Source organism: Poecilia reticulata, chromosome 2, assembly GCF_904066995.2.
Source record: "Poecilia reticulata chromosome 2, P_reticulata-male-v2, whole genome shotgun sequence".
In the NCBI taxonomy this organism is placed as follows: Eukaryota; Metazoa; Chordata; class Actinopteri; order Cyprinodontiformes; family Poeciliidae; genus Poecilia; species Poecilia reticulata.
This window is the reverse complement of record NC_088831.1, coordinates 36,457,687-36,476,948: the sequence shown is the minus strand read 5'-3', so window position 1 is coordinate 36,476,948 and position 19,262 is coordinate 36,457,687. Positions and strand designations below refer to the sequence as shown.

Sequence of the window (19,262 nt, the reverse complement as noted above, 5' to 3'; positions counted from 1 at the left end):
CATAATGTTTTTTTACCTGTATGCATTTTGAATGCTGGTGCAGGAATTGTAGGCTTGACTGAACTTTCACCATCTTTGGCCGTCAAACCCGACACAGATGTAGATGCTTGGGACTCTGACTTAGGAGAGCCAAAAATCTTCTGAACAGAATCAGAGCCGAACACAAACTTCGGTGGAGACACCACAGTCTTCAGGGGATTGACAGGACTCTGAGATCCAGCCGCAGCCGACCTGGCGGCCGGAGAAGTGGCTGTTTGTTCCCGTGTCGTCTCTTCCAGAACAGCAATAGCTGCTTGCCCACAAAGAGATGTAGTTGTGCTTTCAGATGTTGCTGATGGTCCACTTTCTGAGGGTGCTGAGAGTCTTGGCGTCACAGGAGTCATGAGTTCTGATTTTTCCTGCGCTGCCTTGGCCTCTTCAAAGACCTGTTTGAAAGTATTTGCAGTCTCTTGCATCTTAAACCTCACAGCCAGCTGCTCAACTTTGCCATCTCCTTCTTCGGCAAAGTCCAAGGCACTCCAGACCCAGGCCTTTTCTGCTCCCTTCATGGGCTCCAGCCTCATGGCGGATGAGAGCCAGTGGTTGGCACAGAGCTTGAGCACCTGATCTCTCCTCATTATTAACCTCACACGTTTGGTCTCAAAACTCTGCAGGATCTTGAGGTCTCCAATGCCCCTCTCCTTCCATTGCTTCACCTCTTTGTCATAGCGGTACAGTTTGGCTCTGTGGCTGAAGACCACTAGCTCATTTTCTTCTCCAGTGGAAATCTCAACCAAGTCAGGCAAAGGTACGACAGGTTCAAAGTACTGTCCATCTCGCTCTTCGTCTTGAGTTGTATCCTGCTCCTCGTCGGTACCCACTGATGCTCTGCTCAGGTTGAGCTTCGCAGGAGACTTGGATGGGCTGATGCCGGGTTGGAAACTGAAGCTGAACCCACTTGTGGATTCTCCGAAGCGGAAGAGGTTCTTCCTCAGGGGGCTGCTCGAAACAGGGGTGGTGTAGACCAATGAGTCAGCAGTGTCATCCAAGGCTTCTTCCCGTAGGTCGTAGTTATCCCACTCCAAGGTGGGGCCTGTTGTTTCCCCATGAGGCCTGACCCCTAAACTGGAAAGTTCGCTTGCGGCAGTAATGTCTCCCTGCACTTCGTCGTCTTGGATTTTCGTCTTCTCATCTGTCAAAAACGATTTCAAGTCTTTTAAACCGGACTTCATCTCCTCTGCTTTCTTGATGAGGTGAGCCGTTCGGCCAGTGTCCATCAGCTTGTGGGGCGTCTGCAGAGGGATATCCAGAAGAAGTCTCTGACATTCCTCAAACTTCTCTTTGAACTCCTCTGCCAGCTCCGTGGTTTTAAATTTGGCAGCCAGCTGTTCGAGTTTAGCATCTCCATCAGAGAAGTCGTTGGCCATCCATATCCAGGCTTTGTCTGAGCCAGCCAGCGGCTTAAGGTTCATAGTGGTGGTGATCCAGTGGTTGGCGCAAACCTTCAGAACTTGATCCCTTCTCATCAGCACTCTCAGCCGGCCATTTGTGCCATTTTTAAGAAACTTCAGGGTACCTACACCCCGTTCCTTCCACTGACTGGTGCCGGAGTCGAATCGGAAGAGTTTGACGCGCTGGGAGTAGAGGACCTGCTCATCTTCCTCACCAGTCACCAGGTCCACTTTGTCAGGCATCTGGACCACTGGTTCAAACTGGATGTCATCGTGCTCTTCTGTTTTATACATGCCATCGTCTTCCAGTTCGTTTGAGGCCTCTACCTTGGTTGGGGTCGTCTGTGGCGATGCGAATACCTGTGCCCCTGCTCCCGAGAAACCTTTGAAGTTGGGATCTTTCTGGCCAAACTGGAAGGTTCCTTCGGAGGACTTGGCCAAGTCTGCAAAACTAAACGTATCGGCTTTTCCAGCAATTAAAGGATTTTGATCTTTTTCCGTTTGGTCTACGGAAGGTGTAGACACATTTTCTTTCTCCTTGTGTTTGTCAGCCATGTTTTTGAGGATACTGGAAGCAGACCCTGTTGAAGTTTGATTATTAGATGAGGTTGAATCTGTTGCAGAGTCCTGAACGCCAAACTTGAAGCCACCAGCTGGGATGGGCATTGAAAAAGAGAATCCAGAGGAGGTTGTGGTGGCTGGCACAGCCGGTGGAGCTTCAAACTTGAATGCAGATGCTGAAGCTTTGTCTTTATTTTGTCCAAACTGAAATGCACCATTGCTTCCAAAAGGAAATGCAGGTCCAGCAGCCTGGTTGGATGAACTCGTGGTTCCAAAGTTGAAACTGAAAGACGAGGCAGAAGCAGCAGATGTGACTGTGCTTTTAGCATTAGGGTTTGAGGTTTTACAGGCCACACATTCATTGGAAGAGGCCTTATTTCTCACGAGACAAGCCTCACAGTCCCATTCTCCTTCCTTCTTGCCAAACATGGCCTCTAAAGAAGGATTTGGATTTGGAGACTGGCAAGAAACACACTGAGCTGCTGACCCTTCATTTCTGACCAAACAGACGTTGCAGTCCCACTGTCCATCTTTCTTGGCAAAATCTGCCAGAAACCCCGACGCCGCAGGTGCAGTTGGTGCTGCTGGAGCCACAGTGGTTGATTGAGCTGCTGGAGCCACAGTGGTTGATTGAGCTGCTGGAGCCACAGTGGTTGATTGAGCTGCTGGAGCCACAGTGGTTGATTGAGCTGCTGGAGCCACAGTGGTTGATTGAGCTGCTGGAGCCACAGTGGATGATTGAGCTGCTGGAGCCACAGTGGATGATTTTGAAGCTGGGTTTGGAGTTTGACAGGAAACACATTTGTTGGCAGAGGCTTCATTTCTCACTTCACAAACATCACAGTCCCACTGTCCTGGCTTTTTGCTGAAGCGTGCAGCAAATCCAGCATCGACTGCAGATACAAAGGACTGTGCAGCAGGAGCTTCTGGTGCTGGAGCAGTTTGTGCTGCCTCGTCTGTTTTGACTGCAGTTTTAGGAGTTTTACAAGAAGCACAACTGTCTGTTGATGCTTCATTCTTTGCAGAACACTTGCCACAGTCCCACTGCTCTGGCTTTGTGGGAATTTGTGAACCAAAGCTGAAACCAAATGGACCAGCCAGTTTGTCAGTAGGTTTTGAGGAGCTCATCCCGAATGTGAAAGAGGAGGGAACTGAAGTTCCAAAAGCACCAAATCCTGTAAATGTTGAGGTTGAACCACTGGGCTTTGATGAATCTGTACCAAACTTGAAGCTAAATGGGCTGGTTTTGACTTCAGTAGTAGCCTGAAGTTCTGGTTTAGATGAAGACTGTGGATTGGGAGTGTTGCATGCTGCACACTGCGCAGCCGTTGCTTTATTTCGTACATCACACACGGCGCAGTCCCACTCGCCTTCTTTAAGAGCGAACCGAGAAGCCAGTAAACCCAAGTCTTTGGGGGTTTCCCCTTTCTTCTCTTGCTGTTTTTCTGGTGATTTGCTCGTCACCTGCTGGGCTTCCTCAAACTTGGCTTTGAAAAGAGCCGCCTCATCCACAGTTTTGAAGCGAATGGCCAGCTGTTCAGGTTTAGGCTCTTCATCCGCATAGTCGATGGCGTTCCACACCCAGGATTTGTCCGAGCCGGCGTTGGGTTTCAGCAGCATGTCTGCAGTGATGTAGTGATTTGCACAGATCTTAAGGACCTGCTCTCTTCTCATCAGGAGGCGGACCTTCCCTTTAGTGTTGTGTTTCAGGATTTTAATATTTCCGATTCCTCGTTCTTTCCATTCTTTTGTCTCCGTGTCGAATCGGTACAGCTTTGCCCTGTTGCAGAACATTTCCTCCTCTTCTTCTTCACCTGTTTTTACATCCACCTTATCAGGAAGAGGGACGATCGGTTCAAAGTGAGGACCGTCTTCGTCCTCCTCAACGTGTGTGCTCTCGTCGCTCTCTGCGGCCTTCTCCAGCTCTGACGTCTTGCCTATGCCAAACGTCGTTGCTTCACCAAACTTAAACGGTTGCTCCGGCTTCCCAAAGTAACCTCCAGCTGGCACGTTTGGAGTGGAATCTGCAAACGAGAAGCTGCTTATGTTTTTATTCCCGAAGGTGAAGATATTCTGGTGGCCTGGGGGCTGCTCGTGGGCCGGTGGCTTCTCTGGAAATGAGTCGGGCTTTGGTGGGAGGTCTGAAGTGAGGAGGCCGAGCAAACTTTCACTTTGCTTGGTTTGGGGCGAACAGAAACTTAAATCCCTCTCAGAGGATTTGGGAAAACAATTGAATTTAAAGGCAGGTGAAGTTGTAGCCGGGCCAACTGCCCCTGCGCCAAAATTCGACACTCTGGGTACGTCAGCTGCAGCCTGCTGGCTGAAGGAAAGCTTCCCAAAGTCCACAGGCTTCCCCTCGACGCCCTTCGGCGGCTGAACGGGGACGACAGACGGCTTGGTGAAGTAGCCAGGCTCAGGCAGAGTGGGATTAGTAGTCTGCTGGGCGACGTTCTGGCCATAATATTCTTCACTGTATGGAGAGAGAAGGCCTGTGGCTTGAGATTCAAACCGAAGAGGGGAACCGAAGACTTGTTCCTGCGGAGGGTAGATGCAGGACGGGCCAGTCTGCAGCGGAGGAGTGTGTGTGGGTGGCTGGTAGGCATACATGTGCTGCTGGGGGGGCATACGGTTCACCCCATACATTGGACCCTGTGTGAAAAGATTAAATAATAATAATCACTCAACAGGTGGGAGAAGTTTATTTCTATACATAAATGGATGTTAAATGATGACAATCACCTTGGTGGGGGTGACGTTTGCCGCTGTTCGCAGTAAATACTGGGAGTTGTAGGCAGGAGACTGGTTGTAATAAACAGGAGGGGCTGTGGTGGCAACTAAGAGAGAGAAACGGTTTAATAAACTGATGGAATTATGCTTTTTTAAAAACAATTATGTAAAATACTTTGCAAAAATATTGATAGCCTTTGAAGTATTTCTTTAGGTTTTTATGATATCCTTGAACTTTTTTGTATTTTGTTGCATTACAACCACAAACAAATGTATTTTAAAGAGAGTTTATAACAAAGAAGTTTTTGTGGTTAGGATGTGACAGAATGTAAAGCGGTTCCAGGACTGAATACTTTCTGAAAGCAGCGTGGACCACTGACCAGTTAGCGGGGTTCCGTGGTAGGACTGGACCGGGGTGAACGGCTCCTGCAAGCTCTCGGCTCTGTAGGCGTCTCCATGCATCTTATGGCGAGGCGAGCCGGAGTTCACGGACGCGTTGTGTTTGAGATCATGAACCTCATTCTAGGGGAAAACGGTAAACGCAGTGATGCAAATCCTTGGTGTAGAGCAGATGTTTTAAAAATAACTAAATCCATTTGCATTTCTGCAAAACTCTAGTGAATAATCTGTCATTAAAATCATCTTAATGTATTTATTTTCCCATTCTGGAGTGGAAGAAGTTGAGATGATTACCTTGAGGGCTTCTACTTGCTGACATAACATCTGAAGGAGACTTTTCTGGTCTTCAATCCAATGAGGTGGTGTCTTTGGGGAAATCTGAACAAAAAAACAAAAAACAAGAATGTTTGTATTTGCACAAACAACAAGGCTTATTAATCTCCAAAAGTAAAAATCAAGCATTTTCAAAGTGTTCAAACTTTTCCAGCACTACACTTTGGAGACAAAAGCAAACCAAATGAACTTAAGAAAGCCATTTCAATTATCAACGAGGTAATACAGCAAGATTTTAAGTTATAGTCCCTCTCACACACACACTTTGTACACAAACAAAACACTAATTAAAAAAATCCCCTCATTTCAATAACTTTGTTTAAAGTATAAAATAGAAAAATGCTCAATAATTCATCGAGCCAGCAGGACTCATAAATATTCATTACACTGAAACTATCCAAAACAATTTTAAGATAAACAACCTTTCTGCTCAAATTAAATGCTTAAACGCAACATACAAAGAAAGTCATCAAAAAATCTCTTAAAAAAATATTCTCACAAAATTCTCTGAATTGAAAATTGAAATAATTTTGGTGATTCTAACTTAACCAAAACAAGAAAAGTTTTGTCTGATTTAACTTCAGACTACAATAACAAAAAGATTTAACTTAATTACAAAACTGCGCAGCCTGGATATCAAGACATTTCCAAACCTTGAAGACACAGAATCCGAATTTTTAAGGAACCTGAATCAAAACGCGTGATCCACGGACTCACCAGTCTTTTGGAAGGAGAAACGATGCTTTTACTCGGAGACGGAGATGCAAACTTGATGTGCGAAACGGTGGCGCTGGTTTCTGTGAGACGAGCCGGACTGGAGTGAGTCGGTCCTCGCCGAAGGTTCACTTCCTGCTCCTCTTCCTCTTCCATGTCCTCCTGGGTTTCGCCAAGCTGCTGATTTACGTCGTTCAGGAGATCCACCACTTCCTCCATGGACACGGGAAGCTGCAGAGCGACAGGTTAGCAACAAGACTCAGACACAGGGGTAAAAACAACAAGGATAAATTCATCAAAATCCAAATGTGGAAATTTTATGACTCAAACTTGCAACCGACCCTTTCGATGTCGTCTGCGTTGGCGTTGTAGATTTTTGACAAGTAGTTCCTGAACTTCCTCAGGAAGGTTAAACACCTGTCCTGGGTTTCCTCCACGCCGTTGCTGGCCTCCTCTGCCAGCCGCTGATAAATCTGCAAAAAGTAATAAAAATAAAAGTTGTTCATAACCAGAGTTGGGTAACAACTAACTACATTTACTCAGTTACACTTACTTTAGTGACTTAATTTTTAAATTACTTTTTGGAGTATATTTTACTGTGCTGTTTTTGTTTTGCTTGAGTAAACTTTCTGGATACTTTACTAACTTCACGGAATGAATGTTTTGACCAACACAGTCACAAACCTGTTTTCAAGTTTCATAAGTTTTATATTGATATAAATTGATTTGGTGAAAATATTTCATTTGCCCGATTTTGTCATTTTCTTTTAAAAAAAATTGCAGACATTTTCACATAATTTTATAACTTGGTCCATCTGATAATGTAATTTTTAAATATTAAATGACTGATGTTTCTAATAGTTACCCAGACTTTTTACCAACTACTTTTCACTTTTATTTGAGAAAAAATATGTTTTTGTAGCGTTATTCTTTCTTGAGTACAATTTTTTCATCCCAGAAATCTAAAAAACTGGTTTATATATTCCGTAAGAAATAAAAAATAATATTAGTCCATCAAACAAACATTTTAAGAGGGTTTCTTAACTTTTTCCATCTTCAAATGTCATAATTTTTCACTCATATCAATCTGTGATTGAGCATCTTTAACAGTAAGGTAGACTTTCATGATAAAAGCCTCTGCTAATAAAAACAGGTTATAGACTGAGATATAATCTGTTTATATCCAGAACCAGCTGTGTTTATTATTAAAAACTCAGAAAGAGCAGGAGAGAGTTATTCATTACTGACAGTTTCAATGAATAATCACATCCTGTTGAAAAGTAGAGGAAACATTGAATATTAAAACAGACACTGTTGATGTTGATGTGCTTCTGCTGCCAGACGGAAAATTATCGGGTGTCAGAACCTCGACTCTGAAAGCGATCTGGAGCGAAACCCAATCATTAAAATCACACAGAAAGAGGTGATTATAAATATAACCTGGAAAATAAATAGAACTGATTATCTCCAACTTCTGACTGGAAGCAAAAGTTTGCAGAAATTAAACTCTACAGGGATAGCTCTAATGTATTTTTGATTAAAGGTTAAGAATTGATCCCAGTGGTTTACCTGTGCTAAATGCCAGATCGACGACATGTTGTTGATGCTTTCTAAAGTCGCGATCGCCTCCTCAGTTCTGCCTTCGATGTCCAGAAGAACGGCGTACACGATTTTTGCTTCGTCTTCATAACCTTTCACAGCGGGAATCTGTGAACATAAAAACACACCTAACATCAGCAACAAGAGTTAGCATTTGAAGCTTTTCCTGCTTAACCCAAAAGGTGTCGTCAACAATGCATTTTTACGAGCCAACTTTACAGTACTGTAACTCTGCGATACTTTGCGCTTTCCAGCCGATATCGGGTTACTACGGTAATTTCACTCCCGCCTAGAAGGGAGCATGTTTTACTTTGGTTCACTTCGATGAAACACTCTTGACAGTAAATGTCTAAATAACTGCTACATATTAAAAGCTCCAGCTGTAATGGAGAAATGGACAAAAATATTTACTCACAGGTCATTTAAAGAACTTTGTACAACTAAATTAAGCAAACATACCCAGGCGGAGATTTTAAACTTAGGTCAGAAAAGGTAAAAAAGTGAAATTCTGAGTTTGATGACAACCTGAATGTCCTTAGAGGCGAAGTGTATGAAGAGAGGGTCCAGCGGTTCTGGTATGCTTCGTCTGATTTTTATTTTCTCCAGCAGCGGCATCACAACCCGCCAGTAGTGGACGCTGCGGCCAACGTACTCCTTCTGGTCGTAATACGAGTTCATGCCATCGCCCTGTGTTAATAATTACATTTGAGAAAACATCAAGAAAGCATGTTGAGTTTGCAACCTGGAAGCGTTTGGACCGAACGTACCGTCTGGCTCAGACTCTGAGCCAAGTGGATCATCAGCGCCGGCTGGAGCCCGTGTTTCTCTCCAGCTCTTAGCGTGTTCAGGCCATGTTGCACAACCATCCGCAGTTTGGCCGACGTACCGGGACTGCAAGGAGGCAAATGTTAAAACTGAGCTCTTATATTAAAGAAAAATCTCTTCAAGCACTGGAAAGAACTGGGTTTTAAAATGCTACGTCAGCAGTGATGCACTTCTTTGAAAAGAAATATTTATCTTTAAAACAGCTAACGCCTTTTAGAGAAACATATGGAAAGAGTCTGAAACAAAAAAAAAGGAAAATATAATTAAATATTTAGCCAATTAAAAACAAAAAGGAGTTGAGTCATCTGCAGATTTTAAAGATAAAAATTACATTTCTGACACTCACAGGGCTCGTTTGTGGATGAGGCTGTAGACGGCGTCCCACCACTCCCTCTGCCGCTGCGTGGAGAGGAGGCGGAGGAGAGGAAGAGGAAGGCAGCGAGGCTCGAAGAGCTGCTGCTGCCGCGGACTCAGGCTGCGGTTGATCCTCGCCGTGTCCTGAAGCTGACAGTGGCTGCAGAAAACCACGCCGCATAGAAACGCCTGAACGGAGCAAACAGAGGACAGAGACGTTTAACACACAGTTCCCAGTTTATTGACAAAAATATAAAAAAATAAGTCTGAAAAGTCCTCAAACTTGCATTTATTATTAGACAATTTTCATGGCATAATAATGCAAGAACACATTTTATTACCACTGGAAATGGAAGACATTTTAAATGCCTAAAATAAATAAACAACAAACAATAAACATAATGAATTATGAAGCCTCTCTAAACAAATCTGTAAACAAACGAACAAAAAAAATTTGCATCTCAATTATAAGTCTGTGACAAAAGGTAAAAATTGACGTTCACAGATCAATCTGACTGAGCTTGAACTCTTTTTGCAGAGACTGAACAAACTCTAGATGTGTGATCTTCCTTCCACTTCACTTACTGCTCAATCAATAATCAATCCGATTTAGATCCCCAGACCAGCTGATGGGCTCTCACCTCCAGGTCCAGCAGGCAGATCGACTCCGGCGCGTTGGTGTCCAGCTTGGACGTTTCCAGCATCAGCCTGGGAAACAGCTGCTGCAGCCAGTCGCGCATGGGCGGCCTCTGGTCCAGCAGCATCCACTGCAGCCCCAGCCAGCTCAGGTGCTGCAGCTCCCCGCCGTGCAGCAAGATGGAGCCTAAAAACACAAAGAGTCATCACTCTACAGGAAGACAACTTCTTCTGGATGCTTTGATCCTGGAGGCACATTTTAAAGGTTTGTACCAGAGTCCCACTTGACCAGGTTGGAGAGCTCTGGACCCAAAGAGCTGAGCGAGTGAATGTCGTCGTTGGCGATAAACGAGGATGCGAGGGACGCCCGAGGACCCCAGAGGAGCTCGAACACAGACTCCTGACCGCTACGGTTCCCAAACGCCTCCACCACCTGCACACAAACACGGTCACTACCACCAGGGGGCGCACACCGCTCCCACTGCGAAATTCCAAGAGCACCAAACTTTGGAAATAAAAACAGTTTAATTCACTATTATACAATATAATTTATTACTGTTATTAATACGTTTTTTGTTAGTATTCGACAAAGTAACCTAAACTATAACAAAATTTTACATTTTGAAATGTCTCTGACTGGTCCAAGAACAAAACACTAATTTAACAAAAAAAAAAAAAGAAAGAAAACAAGCAAACAAAAAAAACAAAAACAATTTATAAGCCAAGAAGTATTTAAATCTCTGACAGCAGAGTTTTTATTGATCATCCAAATTGGTCCACAGTGTCAATATACTTCATTTTTGTTCTCATCTATGCTTTAGCATTTGCCTACCAAGATGGCGGATCAGTGGAGGAAATTGTTTCCGGTTCAGACTTGTGGGAGCTATGTACAAATCATTGAGCCAATAGGAATAATAAATATGTAAAAAAATAAAAATAAAAACCGTTCTTGCAGATTTTTGTAGAACTTAGCAAATAGAGATCATTTTGGTAACTCTAGTTAGCCTAAAACAAGAAAAATTTTATCTGATTTAACTTCAGACCGAGAGAAAAAAATGTCTTTGTATACCTATTCGGAACTGGAAATAAAGTTTTTAACCAAAAGTTAGATTGGACTTTATTACAAAACTATGCAACTTAAACTTAAACACTTTTAAGGATTTCATAGCATTTCTGCAAATGTACATAATTAAAAACAATAATTTGCAAATAAAATGCTTTCACCCTTTTGTCTTAACATCACGAGTAAAATTCTGTCAAATTAAAATTTCTTTGCACATTTTTTTAAGACATACATTTGGATTTTGCGCTAAATCAGGACAGAAATAAGCCGACCTCTCTTATCAGAGTGAAGGTGTTGGCGCTCAGGTTGAGCAGCATGTGTCCCGCCTGACTCTGCCGGTCGCTGGCCAGCAGCTCCAGCAGCTGCGGCGCCGACTGGTCCTTTTTGGTCACTTTAGTCTTTGGTCTGGGAGCCTGGTGGAAAACAAAGACAAGAAAATGTTTTCTAGACAAGTAAGACACTAAGAATTAGGAATAAAGCCCCTCTAAAAGCTTTTTATTAAAATATAAGATGCCAAAGTATTTTAAGTTTCTGTACAATACAGTAAATTTGAGTACATATGAAGAGAAATTGACTGTTATAATTTTATATCTTGATCATAAGCAGAATTTAGGTAAACATGGGTTCAGTTTCACAATTTTACTAATGATTCTGTCTATTTTTCTATTTTAAGCATCAATTAAGTGGAAATAAAATGGTCATTCCAATGCAAATGTCCATGAACAACTTAATACTCAAAATCCTCAGAATCGTAAAGTATATTGCTGAAATAAATCCCAACCAAAAAAAGAATTAATTTCTATAACATTTCTAGATTAATTTCCAGCAATTTTATTTAATAACATTCAAAATATTTTAGAGCTAAATATTAAACAAACTGGCTCCGTTCATTTATTTTCCACAAATCACAAAAATCGAGAATAAACATAGTAATAAAAGTACACAAATTAAAAAAAAAAAACATATAATAAATAAAACTAAATAAATATAGTAACTAGCTATGTGATATATAGATATCTATATTAAAAAGTGTGTGTTCAATAGGTAATAAAGGATAATTTCATGGTTTTTATAGCATCTAGACTGAGATCAGCTTCATTTGAAAATCTATAAATTCAGGTGGTTTTTTAAATTAATCATTTTTCAGACACCAAAAAAAATTAACTAATTGCAGAAAAACATGTAGGTTGTTTTTAGAAGCAGTAAAGACACAAATGAAAGCACAAAAATGCGCAAAATGTGTTTTTTTTTCTTAAATAGCTACATTTGGGTAATATTTAAGAGTTTCCATTTTATGCATGAAGTTACACCTAGCTCCTCTTCCAGTGCTAAAATCTAAATGAACAGAAATGTAAATAAAATCCCCTGTAAATGGTTTATAATTGCTTGAGGTCATCCATCTCCACGTTTGGGTCGGTACCAGAGCGACTCTCAGATACCTGGTATGCCAGCAGGTAGCAGAGCGCGGCCAGGTCAATGACGGCTCTCCAGGTGTGCTGCCGGTCCTGAGCCATTTTCAGCAGCAGCGTGGCGGCATGCAGGTACAGGTGAGCCCTCATCTCCACAAACACCTCCAGGAGTTCATCGGCGAAGCGCGCGGCGACGCCGCTCAGCGCCTGCATAGCTTGGTCAAAACTGAACAGAAACACAAAACAAAAATCAGTTAAAGTTATTCTTAGTACTAGTTATAACTTTATTAAATAGCACCATTCATAGACAGATGTCAACTCTGAAATATTTTATAGACTTCACAGATCCTCAGTACATATTATTTATTACATATTCACATATTTGTCTCATGTTCTATGAAATAATTTGGATCCAAATGACAATGACACAAGGAAAAGCTGAATGAACCAAGCTTTGCTAAAATGTATCACATCCCTTTAACTTCCTCATTTTCTCACATTAGAACCACAAATGTAGAATCATTTGAAAACACAAAGTGTAAAGTCCACCTGATTTTTATTTAATTTCTGTATAAATGGTTTAATTTGAATTGAAAAAGAGATGCATGTTGCAATAAGTAAAAAATCATCACATTTACCAGGTAAATAATTTCCATTTGCATTATTATTGTCTCTTTCTACTAAACACTGGAATACAAAAGGCTTTAATCTGGTTCTCTGGTCTCAATTAGCCCCTTTTTTTTATGACATGAAATTTTGTTCACAGACACTTTTTGGTTTGTTTTGTTTCCTTATTTTGGATATTTAAAATGTCTTCCAGTTCCAATGTCAAATGTTCAACAGAATTTAAAGTTGACTGATGCCATTACCATCATATTACTCGAAAATGGTCTCAAAACAACAATATTATTTTACATCATAATAACTTCTGAGACAATTTGAACCACTGGGCCTGACCGACCTCCTGAATGCGTCAATGCTTGGCTGTACGCCGCTCTCAGACAGTCTGATTCGCAGCAGGCTGCAGTGCGCCAGCAGCACTTCTCTTTGGAGACGTCGACACATCTTCTCATTGTTTGAAACGCTGGGCTGATCCAGATACTCCTGAAAGAAAAAAAAACACATTTATATTTAAAGGTGACCCATTATGCTTCCCTGAACAGGTTAGGGTGGGTCTATGGACGATACAAAACAGGTTCATTACATTTAAAGCTTTTTGTTTTTCGCATCAGTCATATAAAGAGCTTTTTTAGGGCTTTTGTCACTTTAAATCCAAAATATGTGCTGCCCACGCCCTCAATTCAAAGTTTACACTTGCATGTGAAAATGGCTGCAAAAGAGGGAAAATTATACAGCCGAAAGTCGAAATAATTAATAGAGCCTCCTGCGCAACCAACAAGAATGCAGCAATCAGCTTCTGGACGGCAGGTCAACAAGAGAACATCCAGCAGCCATTGTACTGCACAAACAGCTGAAAAACCAGCTGACCAAAGCAAATGTGATGGAGCGCAACACTGGGGTTTTCTGGGGTTGCTAGGTGACGGGCTGGGGTTTGCTGGGGTTGCTAGGTGACGGGCTGTGCCTGCTCATTGGTGATGTAACATTCGGGTGGTTTTTGAAATGGCAAATTTTTCAGACACCAAAAACAGCTGGTTTGTTTTTTTTTCTTGAAGAAAAAAAACCCTGTTTCTAGAAGTAGCGGAGAATAAGAACGACAAAAATGTGCAAAAATATAAATATAGATTTAAGACCTCTTCTTTTGTTTTGTAAGTTGAAACAGGTTTTAAAACGATCCAAAAAACCCCCAGAAAATTTAAATTACAGATGTTTCACACTAAAAAAAAAAAAAAAGAAAAAGAAAAGAGTGTCAAGTCCTGACCTGTAACGTTTTCAGCTGCACGTTGTACCAGTCAAAACTGTTGCGCAGCAAGCCCTTTTTCTCAGTAGCCAGACAATGTTTGACGGCCTCGTCCAGCCGACCGTCCTGGCAAAATAGTTGAACCAACTTTACATTCACCAGAGCGTCGGCCGGTCGGGCTGCCAGCTCGGCCTGGAGTAGGTCGAACAGCTGGTTCCAGCCCTGCTGGCCCTGACGGCTCAACAGGCGCTCCTGAACGGACACAGACAGACGTGAGAACAAGGCAGCTGTTGATGCTGGACTTACACAGCTGAAGGGCTATGGAGGCGTTTCACTGGGTAAGAGCAGCTCTCACCTTTAAGTTGAAGACTTCTGGGTTCCCAGGCATGAGCTTTGCAGCTTTTTCCACCCAGAACTCTGCTTTGCTGTCGCAGTCTCCCTTACCAACGAACAGCTCGGCAACTTTCAGCACCAGGTCTCTCTGCACCGGGTTCAGGTCCACCGAGCGCTGCATGGAAACAGAAGTTAGGCTACCTTCACACTGCAGGCCTTAATGCTCACTTCTCATTTTTTTTGTGAAATCTGATTTTTCTTTTTGCCATGGTCGTTCACATTTCCAAATATATGCAACTTGTATGTGATCTCCTATGTGAACTGCTAAGTGTCACGCATGCGGGTCACTTTAGGCTAGGGCTCAAACGTAACCTTAAAGTGAGGCTGGATAATATATCGCATGATCAATATCAACAGAAAATGATTGGGTGAAAACTGGATGAGACAGGAAAGATCACAGCACCAGTTTAGCAGTATTTCAAATATTTAACAGAAAAAACTAATCAATAATAATCGATAGACTGGTATGAAACACTTGTATCGTGATACGTTTTTCAGCCATATTGTCCAGCCTAATTTATCAGATTTCCCTTTAAGTCTATGGCTGTTGCAAATGTTTATTTTATTAATCGAGTAATCTAATGAAAAATTTGATAAAATATTGGTAAATACTACCATAACAGGGAAATTAATATTGTATATCAATAGACCAAAATTTTTCATATCTGTGCTTTGCTAACAATAGCTCATTTTTAAGTTAATCTGGACAAAAATTTCACAAATCTGAAAAGTATATTCAATTTAATAATAAAAAATAAAAATGAAAACACAGCAGGCTCACAAACCAATCTAAATCCGCTAGGACAGAACAAGAAAAGAGGACATTTAGTCCTTCTTTGTTGTGCTAATAGCACTTAGCATTCGTCAACAAGCAACACAAATAACCATCCAGCCAGAACACATTTCACTAAGCAGTAAAACGTAATTTAACGAAGCTTCAAGGCGGATAATTTGCCTCGAGAAATGTTAGTAATCGAGGTAGTTGAATCATTCAACGAATAGTTACAGCCTAGTTAAGTCAACACAGCCCTCCTACCTTGTAGCAACCAATTGCCTTGTTGATCTCTCCCTCTCTTTCATAGAGCTGTCCCAGAAATTTGTGTGCTTTGGGATCCCTCTCCTGCACTTTGAGATACTCCGATACATGTCTGAGGAGAGCATGAGATGCATACAGTCAATACAACATCAAGGACAACAAAAGAAAACAAAAAACTAATTTTTCCCCACAGTAAAGATGCTTACCGTTTTGCAAGTTCATATTCTTTTGCTTCAAAGTACAGTTTTGCAAATAGAAATCCTCTGACCGGCTTCTGTAGAAAAAAAAGGAAAACAATATATAAACATTTATTATCTAGAAACACAGGACTTCCCCTAGTGTATAATAAGTCTGGCAGGCCACCAGGCTTTGCTTGTGCACCCACTAGGCTTAGCATTGCTTTACGCAAGTTTTTTTTTTTTTTTTTTTTTATATTTGCATTTTTTAAGACTTTACCTTGAACTGGAAAATGCTACTTTAATTTAAAGGTCAGTAGAGTTGGGCAGCAACTAGTTAGAATTATTTGAGTAGCTTTTTTGACAAAGAAAAAAAAACTTTTAGGAGTATTTTAACTACACTTTTTACTTTTACTTGAGTAATTTTATTATGAAGTATCTCAACTCTTTCTTGAGAATTTTTATTTGGATTTTCTACCCACTGAAACAAAAATAAACATGTTTTAACTAAAAATTCACCAGACAGACACACACCTGTAGTTTTTGTTAAAGTTTTAAAAGTTTTTTTTTATTGAAAGAAACTGATTTGAAACATTTTTCCTTTGCCTGATTTTCTTTTGTGTTACTTATATGAATTACTGTAATTTTCATCCTTAAAAATAACCGAAGCCTCGCCGTTCAGTACTCCGCGTTCACAATCAGCTGATGTCATTCATGCGATCACTGTTGACCTTTAATCCATGAAGAATTACATCCGTGCCAAGTTAAACCCGTCCTGAGAGTCATTTCACCAAATCTAGCAAAAACAATAATCCCTGTTCTTTTGGATTTTTATCTGTCCTTCATTCAGTTTCAAAGAAGCAGAAGTACATGAATGGTTTTATTCTGTGCAGTTAGCCTGCTTCAGGCAGACTTAGTTTGCCGCTTAGAGTCTAATCAGGACTCTTTCTGGCCTCACAAAGAGAATCTTTAACTTCAGATTGATTCTGAAAATGAAAACACAAAACTAGTCAGTCAGCTGAGAAGTAAAGATTCGTAAGCCCATAAAAATACTGACTAAAGCAGCACTGTAGTCTCTAACAGAGAATAATTTAAAGATTTTTATTCATATTTTAATGCATTATTTATAATCAGTTTGAGACATAAGCTCTGAGACAGAAGATAGCATTATTAAATGTTGCAATGGTTGTTTTTTTAATTACACACAAATTATTTGAGGAATCAAACCAAAATAAATAAAATAAAAATAATTCATAAAATATTCCTGTTTGAATCCATCACAATAATGACTTAAAAATATATATTTATAAAATAAATAAATAAATAAACCAATTAATCCAGAATATTCTCTGGTCATCATGTGGAGAAGGGAAAACAAAACTTAATTATTTAGGTCTTAGTAGAAAATCAGCAATACCCGATATTAAAAAGTAATAAAAGTGTCATTTTTAACTAATTTTATTTGTTTTATAGTTATTAAACCCACACTCACACAGTGTGACATCACCTCTATCCATAGTTAAATAACACCCACACAGGAAGGATAGGAGAAAATATTTTTATTTTGGGTCTTAAAAGAGCCAAAAAAGAATGGGCAGATGTGCTGCAGTTTATTTTAAACAGTTGCAACACGTTTTCAATGATCATGCATAATTTAGATATTATAACTATTACTACAAATAATTTTCCTCAGATGCAACTGTAGTTATAAGTATTTTGAGAATTAAAATGACTCCAACAGGCTTGCCAGGACATGCAAATAAATTGTTTTGGTTTGTACCACAGTAGTTTTTAAGGAAGCAAACGTTGTTATCTCGTCTTGATCCCAATACTATTCAAGCAATAAAAATGCTCTGAGAAAACTTGGTCAAGCTCAGTTTCGTTTCACACACCCTGATGGACTTTGGGTCTGCTTTTTGCATCGTCCTGTGTGAAGTTTAGCTGCGAGTGAATAGCCGTTATTTACAGCCTCAATTAATATTTCAAAAAGGTCACTAAAAGAATAGCAAAGATGTCAGTATGATGCGCGACAAGCTGGCGCTATTTTATGAAACCTACGAGCAACCGCGCATTTCAAGGCAGGACGGTAACACCGAAGTTAGCATCCGATTCGGAGGGTGAATAAAGGGCTATTCCACTTATTTTACAACACACAGGCAATGTTTGCCCAACTCGAATTGGAAATTTGAGAGAATTACCACACGCCAAAGCTATACTGGACTATTTAACACTGAAATAAATAATGTTCATACATAGGAAGTGATCTGCAAATAAAAGATTCTTAGCCAACAAGTTGTAAACTGTGTAACTACGATTACATTAGGCAGTCAACGTTTGAAATTTAGAGAATGAAGGTTTACCTTAAGAAGTTCAGATTTAAAATGGCTATATATATCATATTCTTAAATTAGAGTTTATAAAAGGTACCCTTAGTTCGTTTAAAACCAGAAAACTAGCTAATTACTTAAGTGTCGAATCAGATGCTACGTTTCTGAAGCTAACGTCTTGGCCGTAAAGCCGGTTGATAGCATGTGCCACTAGCCGGAGACGGCTAACAGAGGTTCAACCGACAACCAATATAAACACAAACTGGTGACAAGCTCGCGTAGTCAAAACTCCAAGCTGTGTTTGGATCAAATACAGCCAAATTTGAAGCTAAACGCCGACTGAATGTCACATGCGGCTCAGACCTAACGGCGGGAGCAGGCTAACATGCTTAGCCTGCTGGTACTATCTTACCTCTTTGAGTGAAGGAGAGGAACTCTGTACGGAGGAAACGTAGCGGTCCACTTCAGCCTTACTCCGCCTCATGGCTTCAAATGTCAGAGACTTCTACAAGAGCTAACCACACTTCACGGGCTAGAAGAGTTCACGAAATGTAAAAGAAACACTGACATTAACATCACGTTAACTCCCCATAGTGATAATGCGCAGTCAAATGGCAGTGTGTTACGTTGTCATGCGCAAACTTGAAACAGACTTTCCGACCAATCAGAACGGAGTATTCTCTGACGCACGCTGACGCACTGTATTTTAAAAGAGGCTTGAGATTGTAGAAGTCCAAGCATAAAGTAAATAGACATTTCATTAACCTGCACCAAATTTATGAGTGTTTCTGTTTATTTAAAAAAAAAACAAAGAAGCAATAAAAGAGTCAGAAACATGAAACTTTTATTTGTTCATGTTCCTACTTTTAAAATGTTTTATCCAATCTTCATGAGTTCATCGTTTAGACTTTTGCTGCTTTATGTTCATAAGTTTTATTAATATTAAAAGTTCATATGTAGCATATATGCATTCAGCCTCCCTCAGTCACTTTTTTTGGTTATTTTTGCAATTCAAGTCTTGAAATATATTTAGGTCTGGACTTTGTGCCATTCTAACATGTAAATATTCCTCCTACTTCTTATGTAGGGAGAAAAATATCTTAAAATAAAATCACAAAATTCTATAGGATTTGTTTGTTTGCACAGCAGTAAATTAAACATATAATATATTTGATTTAGCAAATAAAGGAGTCAGACTCTTTTTGTTAGAAAGAGATGTATCAATCTCTTTAGGGTCGTTTGTAGACCCTAAACATATGCTTCCATCTTGCAAATTTGGGCTTGATTTAATAAAATTATGTCCATGCAGCAATAATAATAAGTGTCCCAGTTGATGGCGTTTCAACTAAAAACCTAGAGGTTGGAGTCCTTGTTTTTGACTAAAGTCCCAGAGGGTTAGAGTCCCAGTTAAACGACGTTTAA

The 19,262-nt window shown here is 40.5% G+C and overlaps 1 protein-coding gene across 2 annotated transcripts in view; it reads right to left on the bottom strand.

The window, feature by feature from the left end:
* ranbp2 (RAN binding protein 2) overlaps positions 1-18,480 on the bottom strand; it is a 28,741-nt gene extending 10,261 nt beyond the window's left edge. The window contains exons 1-20 of one of the 2 annotated variants that reach the window (XM_017302497.2): positions 18,253-18,480; positions 15,544-15,611; positions 15,338-15,449; positions 14,264-14,416; positions 13,930-14,160; positions 13,012-13,154; positions 12,081-12,276; positions 10,914-11,054; positions 9,852-10,011; positions 9,584-9,765; positions 8,935-9,131; positions 8,531-8,654; positions 8,289-8,450; positions 7,734-7,871; positions 6,506-6,637; positions 6,168-6,395; positions 5,412-5,495; positions 5,099-5,240; positions 4,731-4,825; positions 17-4,640 (exon numbers count right to left, since the gene is read on the bottom strand). In XM_017302497.2, the coding sequence (XP_017157986.2) occupies positions 17-4,640; positions 4,731-4,825; positions 5,099-5,240; positions 5,412-5,495; positions 6,168-6,395; positions 6,506-6,637; positions 7,734-7,871; positions 8,289-8,450; positions 8,531-8,654; positions 8,935-9,131; positions 9,584-9,765; positions 9,852-10,011; positions 10,914-11,054; positions 12,081-12,276; positions 13,012-13,154; positions 13,930-14,160; positions 14,264-14,416; positions 15,338-15,449; positions 15,544-15,611; positions 18,253-18,324 (7,384 nt within the window). In that variant the 5' untranslated portion in view covers positions 18,325-18,480. The remainder of the gene's footprint in view (positions 1-16; positions 4,641-4,730; positions 4,826-5,098; positions 5,241-5,411; positions 5,496-6,167; positions 6,396-6,505; positions 6,638-7,733; positions 7,872-8,288; positions 8,451-8,530; positions 8,655-8,934; positions 9,132-9,583; positions 9,766-9,851; positions 10,012-10,913; positions 11,055-12,080; positions 12,277-13,011; positions 13,155-13,929; positions 14,161-14,263; positions 14,417-15,337; positions 15,450-15,543; positions 15,612-18,252) is intronic. The other variant, XM_081604525.1, reaches the window with a different exon arrangement.
* Between the last annotated feature and the right edge of the window lie 782 nt (positions 18,481-19,262).